General features: G+C 36.0%; 1 protein-coding gene across 15 annotated transcripts in view; it reads left to right on the plus strand.

The window, feature by feature from the left end:
* Pum1 (pumilio RNA binding family member 1) overlaps positions 1 to 13,344 on the plus strand; it is a 122,540-nt gene that overhangs the window by 44,544 nt on the left and 64,652 nt on the right. For 8 of the 15 annotated variants that reach the window (XM_058570952.1, XM_046469458.2, XM_058570954.1 and 5 more), the window contains exon 4: positions 12,872 to 12,980. The exons of 6 other annotated variants lie outside the window; for them this stretch is intronic. In XM_058570952.1, the coding sequence (XP_058426935.1) occupies positions 12,872 to 12,980 (109 nt within the window). The remainder of the gene's footprint in view (positions 1 to 12,871; positions 12,981 to 13,344) is intronic. One more of the 15 variants, XM_058570953.1, reaches the window with a different exon arrangement.

Raw genomic sequence — 13,344 nt, forward strand, 5'->3', positions numbered from 1 at the left:
GATGGAGTTAAAATTCTGTTTTGTTAGGGTCAAAAATAATAGAAACTGAAATAAATTGAACATATACAATTTTTTCCAGTACACTGCTAATCACTTCATATGTATTACAATTTTCGTAGTGATCTTGCAACTTATGGTGCCTTTTATAAATAAGGCAGACAGAATTAGAGAGGTCAGTGAAGTCATGAACCAGCTGTTTGAACTTAAATTTCTGTAACTTCAAATCCCAAGTTTTCCTACTATTTGTTCTGCATATTAATTGAGTCTACTAACTATTCAAAATCCAGCTTCAAGTATCTGTTCCTTTTTCTCTCACTAGCTAAAAGAGGTGCAAGGAATTCAAATAGCAAGTGATTTGTAGTATTCTCGTGGCCCTCCCCTATCCCCACAAGAGGACCTTAGTTAATATTGGTTGTGTTTTCTTTCCCTTTTTTTTCTTAAAAATTTTTTTTTAATTGTAGATGGACAGAATGCCTTTATTTTATTTTTATTTTTATTTTTATGTGGTGCCGAGGATCGATCCCAGTGCCTCACGTATGCTAGCCAACTACTCTGCCAGTGAGCTACAAGCCCCAGCACCTTGTTTTTGTTTTTAAGAGAGAGAGAGAGAAAGAAAGAAAATGAATTTTTTTTTTTTTGTAAATGACATAACACAATGCCTTTATTTTATGTGGTGCTGAGAATCGAACCCGGGTCCCGCCCTTGCTAGGTGAGCGCTCTACTGCTGAGCTACAATCTCAGCCCCCCTTGGTTGTATTTTCTATTGAGATAACTTTTCCATCCTCAGGGATGTAGAGGAGTAGAGCAGAGGATAAGAAACAGAAAAAAACTGAAAGCACTCAGTTTTTACCTTCTATACAATATGTGTATTTTAAAATTATTCTATAGTTACTTTTATAGAGTGTATAGGGTGAATAATACCGTCCAAGTTGAATCTGATATAAAGCATTTGTCATAAAAGATTTTTCATTAAATATAGTTGTAACTGGATCAGTAGGACACTTGAGCCACTTCTTAGGTCATAGAAACATGTCCTTAAAACAAAAACAAAAACAACCAAACAAACCCCAATAGTCCTTATTTTATGTATACACACAAGTAGACAAGATGGTGTTTGGAAAACTGGAATTACTTTTTGTTAATTGCTTGCGCAAGCTTGTGTAAAACTATGTTGTGTGTAATTCCTTCTGATTTACTGTAATTTTGCTGATAAGGAACCAGAACATCAAAGCCAATTCATTAAATTTTATTCTCTTTTGCATATATGTTTTTCTACATTTTTAAATTGGTGCTTTGTAGTTGTACATGATGGTGGGATTTGTTGTTACCTATTCACACATGTACACAATTTAGCAATATAAACAGGCCAATATCATTCTTTAGTATCCACTCCCCCAAGTCTCTTTTCTCTATTCTACTGATCTCCATTATTCATTGTAGTTTAGTTAATCAATGTATGCAGTGGTTCTCATAGTGAGGCATGTAAAGAAAGTAGAATGTACAGAAAAGTATTGGTATTTTCTGTATACCTAGCAGCCATGTCTGTGAACTATTCCTTTCCTGCAATGAATGAAAAAAGGGTATGGCTCCATAACTAGCACACTAAGATTCATGTCATTCAATAATTAAAAATTCCCCGAGACTGGATGTGTGCATAGGTTAAAATATTTAGTTCCATCTTGAGGTGAAGTATTCTTTTCCCTCTCAGATGAACTCTTTCCTGCTTTGGGGATCTGAGGAGTGTTGGTCCTAAAGCATTCTAGAAGTTTTTGCTGTTTTATTTGTAAACTTTGCAGGTTTCCTAAGTGACCTGGGATGCATCTTTTGCATACTGGGTTCTCAAGTACTATTATTTAGTTGTTATGAAATATAGGCCTATTATAACATGAATGTGGTTGTGCTATAGATCAAACTAGTCATACACCCACACACACAGACACAGCCTCATTTATAGGTAATTTGATAACCAATATTCTGTTTCCTTACATGTTTACTCTTGTATTATGCAGGAAAACCAGATTTACCTCAGGTATTGCATCATGTTTTGCACATACTTTGCTGTCATCTGTCAGGTTTTATGAAGATAATAGAGAAAAAAAAATTTCTTGTAGCCATTTTTCCAATAAACTGAAACAGGAAGTTACTAAATTTGCCTTTTAGTAGATTTAGGAGGGTGTGTGCAGTGGAGAAAGGATAGGTTAATTCATCCCCAAATAACAGGTGCTATCTGTGTGAGTATTTTTTTTGAAAGGTTTTCTTTATAAAATTACAAACAATGGTTTATTTTATTTTTATTTTTTTAAATGTGTGGGTTTGGGGACGAAGTTGTTGACTAATTGTGGTTTTTAAAAAATGTGTTTTTAGTTGTTGATGGATCTGTCTATCTATATCTACCTACCTACCTACCTATCTATCTACCTTCCTATTTAATTATTTATAGCTCTGAGAGTCAAACACAGTGCTTCTCACATGCTATGTAAGCGCTGTACCGCTGAGACACAACCAGCCCCTCGTTGTGTTTTGATGTGTAAAGAAGTTGGGGAACCCTTGTGAATTTTGGAGTTTTAACAGTAATCATCAGTGGAAGAGCTGACCCTGCAATTCTAACTTATTTGCATTTATCCTAACATTTGAGAGTTACCAAATCTTATCTTTACCTGATTGCTGTTTTCCTCCTTTTATTGCTCATTTTGGTTCCCCAGGAACCTTCAGTGACTCTTAAGGGCTGCCTTAATTCCCTTAGGACTTATAAAATGTCAACTTGACAATATTAACATACTTGAGTACTCTTTTGTCTACACTTTGCCCTCAACTGACTCTACCAAACAGATTCCTAATTAAGAGAACTTCTGTGTATACACAGTGACTTCATTTCTGATCATCATAATGGGCTGTGACTTTTAACTTTTGAAATTCTATAGTGTTTTTTGATATGCTGTGAAAGCTGAGAGGGATCCCGGCAGCTCTTCCTTCCTTGGTTCGCACAGGTTCCTTCTCTTACCATTTCATGCTTGGGTTGTTGCAGTGGCCTCTCTGCTTAGATGCTTCAGCATCCATTTGTTTCCCCTCACTACACTTTGTGGAGGACGGTCAGATTAATCTTTTTAAGTATTTTTATGGTGACACTCCCCATTGCTGCCTCTTGGGTTAGAACCAAGAGCCCTGGGTGATGCACATAGTCTGGCTGGCCGTGGGCGCTAGTTGTGCTTTCACCTTCTCCTTACTTCTCCCCTGTGTAGATGGCCAGTCTCCTAAAGGGCACACGCTCCACTGGCCTTTCCTTTCACCTTTGTTATTTGCAGAAAGTCCCTTGCATTGTCTGGTCTTCCCTAAGTTCCCTCCTTCTTTAAGACCTTCCTTGACCACTCTTTTTTCGTCATTGTCTTTTTTAAAATTTATTTGTCGATGGACCTTTTTATTCTATTTATATGCAGTGCTGAGAATTGAACCCAGTGCCCCACACATGCCAGGCAAGCACTCTACCACTGAGCCACAACCCCAGTCCTTGACCATTCTTATTATCTTAAAGTGCTGCATATCAATTGATAAACTGGTTTTTCTTTTATAATTTTTTAAAAAGAGAGTCTTTTGCTAGTTTTTGTTAACTTCAAGAAGTGGCTAATGGAGGCTCTCCTGGGTCTGTTCAAGTAGCACCTTTGGAGTTTAGATGCTGAAGCTTCCCCCTCAGCCCCAGCCAGAAAAGCAAAGTTGGTTTTCAGATGTAGGGAGACCAAATTACCTCATTTTAGCCAGTACTGAACAGTTTGTGTGATTTCATCTGCAGTGGTGGAAGTGTTACTTAAAGGCATCAGATATCACTATTAATAGTGCTTATCAAAGTGCTTAATAACCCAGGGAAACATTAAAAAAATAAACAAAGCTGTTGGTTTTATATACTGCGTAATTAGGCAAAAAGATTAGACTTCCTCCCTCCCTCTCTTCTTTCCCTTTTGAAGGAGTGTATATTAAATTTTCCATCAAAAGAGATTTTAAGAGACTGTTACCAGGAGTGATAGTGCATGCATGTAAACCCAGCTACTTGGGAGGCTTAGGCAGGAGGTTTGCAAGTTGAGGCTGTTTTCATTTACTTATTGAGATGTTGTCTTTAAAAAAAAAAAAAAAAGATGGGGTAGAAAGCTTGCCTAGGACAAACAGGGCCCTGGGTTTGTTGCACTTTACCACCAAAAGGAAGAAGGAAAGGAGGAAAAGTGGAGGGGAGGCATCATCATGGAAATCAGTAGTAGCCATTTGTTTCAATAGGGTAAAAATTTTGAGCAGTAAGTACTGGAAGCCAGGTTGTAATTGTGCCTACTAGAGAAATATAAAAAAAATTATAGCAGATGTTGATTCTTAGGCACTTTTTTATGATTTCAGTGAAATGAAACAGAACAAAAATATTTTAACATTTAAAAATAATCTTTACACATAAGTACTGAGTAACTGATGAAAGAGATAGTTTCTTAACTATATATAAATGGAAGGTAAAAATGTTGGTAGTTCCTATGATGTTCCTAAACTAAAAGAGGTGATAACTAAAAAAAAACCTGTGCTCTATATTGTTTCTTTCTTTTCTTTTCCCCTTCCTCCCTCCCCCATCCCCTCACCCTGGCCCTTTACAACACTGAGCTACATCCCCAAACTTTCTAATTTTTATTATTTATTTGTTTTAATTAGTTATAGATGGCAGTGGAATGCATTTATGCACTTTGATAGATATATCACACATAGATGGTATATGATTTCTCATTTTCTTGAGTATACATGTTTTAGAATCATATTGGTCATGCAGCACATATATACTAATAATGTCTGTTTCATTCTACTAACTTTCCTATTCCCATATCCCCTCCCTAACCTTTTTATTTTGAGACAGCGTCTTGCTAAGTTGCTTAGGGCCTTGCTAAGTTGCTGAAGCTGGCCTCAAACTTGGGATCCTCCTGCCTCAGCCTCCTGAGTCCCTGGGATTACAGGCGTGTGCCACCATGCCCCGGCTGTATACTTATTTTTAATTTAAAAATAATTGTCTTGTGATGAAATCAGTAAGGAGTATTTTGAATACTTCTTATTTATGCTGCAGTCTTCCAAGTTAGAAGCTTAATTATTAAAATTATTATAAATAGTATAATATGAGCTCCTTTAAAATTACCACTAAGCTGTCATTTTAAAGGTTGGTTAAAGTGAAATGTGCTTATTGAAGAGAAGTTCCTTATTTGTAGTGAATTCCAGACCACCATAATCTCAATTTTTATTTATTACAGAATCACTTGTAAACCAAAACAAAAGTATGTTTCATAATAATCCCATTGTACCAACAATTACCTATTTTTGTTATTTTTTCGTCTTAATCTACAAGGGAAGGTTACATGAAGAAAAGCAGTGTTTACATTTGTAATTTTGTGTTTTACTTTTAAAATGTAATATTTTGTTATTGTGCCACAGCTACTTAATTGTTAAATATTTTAATTTGCATTCAACTTTTTGTTTTTATATTTTGAATGCCAAGTTTTCTTCTTTTGGGGGTGGGTTTCTTAGGGGACATAAGCCAGAGGTGCTTCTCCACTGAACTAAACCCACAAAACTCCCCACTACTTTTAAAATTTTATTTTGAGATCTCTCTGTGTTGTCCATGGTGACATTGAACTCAGTCCTCCTTGTCTGAGCCTCATGGTACATGTATGTATCACATAGCCTGGCCTAGCTTTCTTTTTTGAATTTTGTTGTTATCAATGTTGAGATAAATTCTCAGGAATGTACTGAGTCTTTTTTTTTTTGGGGGGTAGAGAAGAAGTTGAACTTTATTAAATATAAAAGTTTTTCTGATTTAAAGGTCAACATGACTTTTGATATATTAACATGTAAATGTATGTGTCCACATACGCATGGGCATGATGAACACAAATATGCACTCACGCCTCAAGGCTCTTCCAAAGAATTGTGGTAACAGTAGATGAAGGGACCTTGTTAAAAGTCGATTTATGCTTTTCATATGAAACTTTGGTAGTGATTTATATAAGTGTAGATTATGGTATTTACAAAAGCTCTTTACATACTACTCACTTGATTTCACCCCAGTCTGTAGCAGGACTAGATAAATCTCTTAGGTGTTAAGATTTTGAGAAGTGTCTTCTGGAAATTATGTCATGGGTTAGGATAGAACATGTGATTGTCAGTGGTTATTATCATACTTCTTCATTTCAGGTCCTTCTCTGAGTTGATGCCAACTTCTCTTAATGTACTGACAGCACGATGACAATATGTTCTCATACAAAAAGAATTTTTTCTTCTGCTGTTTTACCAGCTAGTTAAATTTCAGTCATTTGACTTGTGCATTGGGTACATTGGAGTGAAACTCAGCTTGTGATGGTGCTCACAGGGTTGTAGCACCTCAGAGCACTGTGCAGTCTGTGTGGAGTGTGTAAGCAGTAAACTAATTTTTTATTCCTTTCAAGGGCAGAGTAGTTGTTGGAACGCCCATTTGGCATAAAACCTCATTGATTCTTCCCTGTAGAATATTTGTATTGGTAGAGTCAGCTCAGTAAATCACCTCCCGTAGTTTCTGCACAGCTCCACTTGTGGTTCTTGTAGTGTTTGTTGGCTGTTTGTCTTATATTATTTGAAGTAGAGTGACCTGGATGATGTTCATGTTGTCTCCTGGTTGAGTCCATAGGAACATTTCATTGGCAAACTAGAGTACTGTGAAGTCTTTTGGTTACTGCTTTCCTCTTTTTTTTTTTAATATATTTTTTAGATATCAATGGACCTTTATTTTATTCATTTATTTATATGTGGTGCTGAGAATCGAACCCAGTGCCTCACACATGCTACTCAAGTGTGTTACCACTGAGCCACAACTCTGGCCCCACTGCTTTCCTCTTAAATAAAAGTAGTAGTTGAATCTTTGGGTTGTTCCTATGAGTTCAGTGTTGTATTCTTCCTTTACAAATTGTATCACATTTAATGTTAACAACATTTTCTAGGTGAGATCACCAAGGCAGAGGTTTAATTGACGTAGCTGTTTTATGATTTCAGAGCATGCATTTGTGTTTTTATCACTCCGTTAAAATTTTTTTAGTTATAGATGTCATAGTACCCTTATTTTACTTATTTATTTATATGTTGTGCTGAGGATGGAACCCAGTGTGCATGTGTTAGGCAAGCGCTCTACCACTGAGCTACAAACTCAGCCCTTTTCACTGTATTTTTAAAATAAGAAGCTTTAGAGGTTCTTGATGTTCTTAGACCTTTATTTCCATAGGTGTTTAAAGGGATTTTAGTAAGAGTTTATGAGATAATTGTATAAGTGTGGCATTGTATATTGTCTTTTTTGTTAGATGGGACAACAGTGTTCCCAGGCAAAATGTAATAATTTCCCAAATGGCCAGCATTGCTTGTAATTAGTTTCTATTATGTTCTCATGAAATATGCTTACTTAATTCTGTTGCTTTACAAACCTGTGGTTCAGGTTGGAATAAATAGTTTGTGTGTGTGAGTTTTTTTTTTTCCCCAAGGTTTAAGAACAGTGTTTGTGGGGCAATTGTGAATCACACTTAATAGAGCACTACAAGCAAGAGGATAAAATCTGTTTTATTGGTGAGGATGATAGTATCACTCAAGCTTTTTCTCTTGGTTTGTAGGTTTTGAAAGGGACTTTAGCTACTACTTCAGTGATGATTATGGGATCAACTTCCTTCTCAGCCAGAACCACAAGAGACTAATGTATAAAAATCATAACAAATTCTACTTATTTATGAGAAGAAATAATAACTCAATTGAACAGGATCATTGTGTTCAGTGATCGTGTGCTTGGCTAGAGGATGAAATCAGTTCTCTTAAGAAGTTGCTTGGTATAAGCAGTGTCAGTGTTAAGGAATTTATTTGAATCTTTTTATTATTGTCTATTGTAATCAGACTCATTTGATGTATTAATTGCTTTTAAAGGGATGAACTTAATCCCTGCATCCTGAGCCTTCCTCTTCAGCGTGCCAATTGGATAATAACATGCACAGTCTTGACTCCCTCTGTCTGTCTGTCTCTCTCTCTCTCTCAAATATTTTTTTTAGTTGTAGATGGACACAATATCTTATTTTTATTTATTTATTTTTTTTGTGGTGCTGAGGATTGAAGCCAGTGTCTCACACATGCGAGGCAGGTACTCTACCACTGAGCTACAGTCCCAGCTCCTATCTCCTTCTCTTTTATTGGATCAATTCCTAATTCCTTTATCTTCCTTAGAATTGTCAGATCTTTAAGTCGTCTTTTTTCTTTCTATAAAAGTTTAAGTCGTCTTATTGCCTAATATTAAAGTGAATTTTGTAAACCTCTTTTGTGATCTGTTGCTTTTTGTCTTGTCAAAAACATTCTTGGTCTGGGGCTGCAGCTCATTGGTAGAGTGCTTTTCCCAGCATGCCCGGGGTTCCATTTGTGTTTTTATCACTCCATTGCAAAAATGACAACAACAAAATAAAAACAAAAATTAAAACAATCTTTATTCTCAAATTCTTGATGAGGTAAGTTTAAGCAACTATCCTTCTATATGCTGGCAGTATTTAAATTTTTGGTTATTAATATAGGTGTGGCCTATTAATACTTAGAGGGTTGGTGAACCAGCCCAATTCTGTTTATATATTGCTACTTCCAGAGGGCTTACTATTGAATTTGAAATAGTTTGGAAAATGCATCCTCACTTTGTTTTATAATTTAGTAATTTCTTATAATAGAATCATTTGAAGTTAGGTGTTTTTATTTTAGTCAACTTTTGAATATGAGTGATTGCTACTAATTCTTAGTAAATGTAGCATGTCTAGATTGATTTAATTTTGCATTTTTAAAAAATCAAGTCAATTTTAATATATAAGGGTTGTAAGACAAAGTAGGGGAAAACATGAAAAGGGTGGAGGTAATTACCTTCTTCTAAATTAAAAAACATTTTACTTTTAGCACTTGGATTTAGATGTATGAGAAGTGGAACAAGAATTGTTCCTGAAAACAAAACTGTAAAGTCATGTTTTGAATACCCAAAACCACTTCCACGTAGTCACAGTTGTTTAGTTACCTAATGCTATAAAACAAATTATGTAACATTTAATAATGCAGTTCTTTAAGCCTCACAGTTTCTGTAGGTCAGGAACCAGGCATGGCCTTACTAGGGCCTCTCACAAGCTGCAGTCAAGATTTCAACTGGGGCTGCATTCATTTCATCTTGATTGGGGAATGGTCTAGCCTCCAAACTAATGTTCTTGATGTTAGGGTCCAGATCTTGATTGTCCAAATCCTAATGTTGTACAGAGATCTTTCTTGGTTCTTTGCTATATGAACTTCTCTCTGGGGTGGTTCACATCATGGCAGCTGCCTTCATCAAAGTGAGCATGCAGGAGGACAACAGAAGACAGAAGAGGATTAGCAATGTGGATACCACAGACTTATGGAGCATATGTGAAAGCAACACCCATAACTTGCCTTAATGTTATTTTTTAGAAATATGTCACTTAGGTCCTGCTCACTATAGTGAAGGGTATTTTAGATAGGAGTCATCTGTGATGCTGCTTACTGCAGTTGTGTAGATTTGTGTGTTTTAGAGCAAAGAGAAGTGCTCAGTTCTCTGTAAGACATGTAGACATTTAAAGGCTTATTTGCTAAGTTTGCTTCTGTTTTTTCCCATGTGCCTCATTTCATTATTTTGCATCCTTCCCAATTCGCAGAACCCCTTGCAGTTCATACTTCTGCTCTTTCCCTGTCTCCTGCTCAGATTGCTGCCATCCTGCTCTCCTGCCTCCCCTTTGTTTATCTCTTCCTAACTTGCCTTTTCAGTCCCTGTTGTTTTCACTGATAAAAATTAATTGATCTTCGTACCACTACTTTGGGAATACATATGGAGTTCTAGTACTTTGGGGGCTTCCTCTAGCATCTGTTTAGGATTTATTTTGATTACGGAAGAATTATATTTATATCAATTGTTAATGGCGGGAAAAATGGATGATTCTTGGTAACGTAGGGACTTGAGCTCATTGGTGTGTATTTTTTTTTAAATACTTTATTTAGTTGTCGATGTATGTTTATTTAATTAATTTATTTATATGTGGTGCTGAGAATTGACCCCAGTGCCACACACATGCTAGACAAGTGCTCTACCACTGAGCTACAACCCAGGCCCTGGTGTGTATTCTTTTGAGACTTGTTTTGATTGCTACTTTGAAGTAGAATCAATTCCCGTCCCGTCGGTAGTACTGGGAATTGAACCCAGAGCCTTGTACATGCTAGGCACTCATTCTGCTCCTGAATTACATCCCCAGTCCAGTTTTGAATTTTATTTTGAAATGGGTTTCGCTAATTTGTCCAGCAGGCTTGAATTGTGATCTTTCTCAGTCTGCAAACTAGCTGGAGTTACAGGCTTGCACTGCTGTGCCCATCTTAGAATCTCCACTTTTTAGCACTTTTCTTCATGTTTGCTGTATCATTGTTTCCTTTTGAAGAATTTAGCCTAGAAACAGCTTTGTTTATTTGCTCATCTGCTTGTTCTGACTTTGCATATTATGACAACCTGTAGTGAAAGAAAGGATCTTAGAAATCATCTTTGAAACCTTGAGCTCAAAGGCTGTTGCTTTGAATTGGCAATTTGACAAATTGTGGAAGAGACTATTTGCAAATGGAACTTGGTACTTTCAGAAGCTGTTGCTAGGATATCCCTGTTCTGTGCTAGGATATCACCCAAGTTTTGAATAATAATTTCCAAGCTTGTGTGGAAAAGGATGAACATTTAAAAATTAAAATTTTTAATCTTCGTGGTTTAAATTACTCACCTCTGTTCATCTCTCTTTCCTGTCCTTCTTTCTTCCTCTTTCTTTCTTTCTTTCTTTCTTTCTTTCTTTCTTTCTTTCTTTCTTTCTTTCTTTCTTTCTTTCTTTCGTCTTTCTTTCTTTCTGTCTTTCTTGGAATATAAATTTCATGAGGTGACCCCTTTGCTGACCTTTGTTTTTTTTTTTGGGGGGGGTAGACAAAGGGGTAATGGATGTGGACTCCTATTTGCTCTAACTCCCTTCAAAATAGAGAATAATAATAATAGTAATAATAATAATAATTATTATTGTTGTTGTTGGAAAGGATACAACCCATCAGGATGGAAACTATTTCTCATCTTTGGCTAGGACATTACCGAGATGAAAACAAGAAAAAAGTTCTTCAGTATTGTCTCTTGCATAGTTTACGTTAATTTTCAGTATTTCTTCTGTGATTTGACAGCTATTTTCACTAGGTGTGATGCCATCAAATTTACTTTTTGAGAACTTTGTATATGGCGGACATTGTGTAAGGCACTCATTGACAATCTCTGTCATTGTCTCAGCAGCCTGAAAAATATTTCCTTCATCAATTAAAAAAGTCAAAAAAAAAAAAAAGTAAGGCCCAGGACAATTCAATAATATATCCCAAGGAACAGTGGAATCCTCTTGTCATGCCTTCTTACCTGGCCTACTGCTTAGCTTTGATCTGGGCTGTCTCATTTCACTCTTTTCCTTTAGTCCTTGTATGTTAGCAGACCCCAGAGGCACACCAGGATGCAGTGCTGCTGCTTGTAACTGTTTCTCTTTGGAAAAACTTAGGCATCTGTGCAAATATTGTTATGATATTGTTTTATTAGAAAATAAATGAAGGCCTGAAAAGCGTGTGGGAAATAACCCATGTCTGTGAGACAGAATTACAGAGCTATTTAACGGTAGGTTAAAATTATGCTGAGAAACATAGAAATTATGTTTGGGAAACCAGGATTCATTTTAGTAGGCAGAGTTTAGTTTTTCTTTCATTACCATTGGGGTATAGCTTATAAATTGGAAAGTTAATCTTTTATTGTGAAGGAAGAAAGCAAATGTTTGTGCTTTTTGGTGTGTGTGTGTGTGTTTTCTGTTCCTCTGAGAAATTTAATTTTAGGTGTATGACTTTTTATGTTCAAAATCAATGATTAAATATTATCTCAAACTTATTAGTTTCCTGTCTAAGTAATGGCAGTTGAAAAGAAAACATAATTAGAGGAAATAAGAGGGGGCATTTTTGTGTGTAAAAGCCGATGACCAGAACCAAGAATGATGGAGTTCTTAATTCCCTATCACTGATGCTTTGATCTTGTGCAAAACTGTACTGTATTTTGCTTGAAAGGTTGCTTAGCATTTCTTTGGTTGAAACTAGTTTAAAGTTCTCATTGGTTTAGGAGCAATGATGCCTACATTTCTGAGAACTATGATTTTTGAAGACATTTAAATGGCATACTATGAAATATTGTTAAAATTAACAGAGGTTAGGAGATTTTATTTCCTTTCTCGTAATGGACAGAAAACATTTCTGTCTTTCCAAAATCTTGAAATAGGTTAGTGTTGTGGTTGGGAAATGTTTCAAGAATAGAATCTTTGTGTATTAAGAAGTGAATTTTGCCTCTAGCATTCCATAGCCGGGGTTCATAGCTGGGTTCATGCTCCAGTGTCAGTAGGTAGTACACATGTAGTTAGCAGTGTTTTAATAGTTGTAGGTACTTTCTTATTCAACAAGAATCCTCTTAGCAGGCAGTAGCTAATAGGGCCAATATTAGTTTGCTTCCCTTCCCTTCCCCTTAAAAATCTTGGCATAGGCTAAGTGAATAATTCTAGATATTTATGCTGAGCCTCTATTGGATAGTCTGATCAGTGTCCCCTTTTGCCTTAGACCTTTTTATGTCTTTTACCAAATATACAGTAGTGCTTTGACCATAGCTGTATAGTCAGAACACTTTGATTAAAGACCTTCAGGGCACATGAATATCTTCAGTACCCTTGTCTGAAAGAAAGTGTTGACTGCTGTACTTTCATCCTTTATGAATTCTTTAAAAGCATCTATTATTTTTAATTTGCAGCAGCTCTTGCCAGGTAAAAAGTTTTGGGAAACAGATGAATCCAGCAAAGATGGACCAAAAGGAATATTCCTGGGTGATCAATGGCGAGACAGTGCCTGGGGAACATCAGGTAATCTAGATCTAGCATCTGTACTGTGATTTATGCCTGTCTTAGAGCTCCTTTCCTCAGCAATTGGCAAGTCATGAATTTTACATCAGCGACATAAGCATGTCAAGCAAATGTCCTGTTCTGTAGTATAACTGCCATTAAGGAGCTTATATGATGTAATATATTAAAATGATTAACAAAATCAAATCTTCAAAATTTTCTGAAGTGATAGCCACATAGAAATGGTCTTATTTAAAATGACCATAATTTTAGCTATCACTTTTTATTTTGTACTGCTGTCAGCATACTTGGAATTAGAAAGGCCCTTGCCTGCCATTTGAAGTTTATATCCCCCCTTCCTATCTTGCCCCTGTATACCATATAT

The sequence above is a fragment of the Marmota monax genome, unplaced genomic scaffold (assembly GCF_021218885.2).
Source record: "Marmota monax isolate L192 unplaced genomic scaffold, Marmota_monax_Labrador192_F-V1.1 WCK01_AAM20220418_F8-fsc00008, whole genome shotgun sequence".
NCBI lineage: Eukaryota > Metazoa > Chordata > Mammalia > Rodentia > Sciuridae > Marmota > Marmota monax.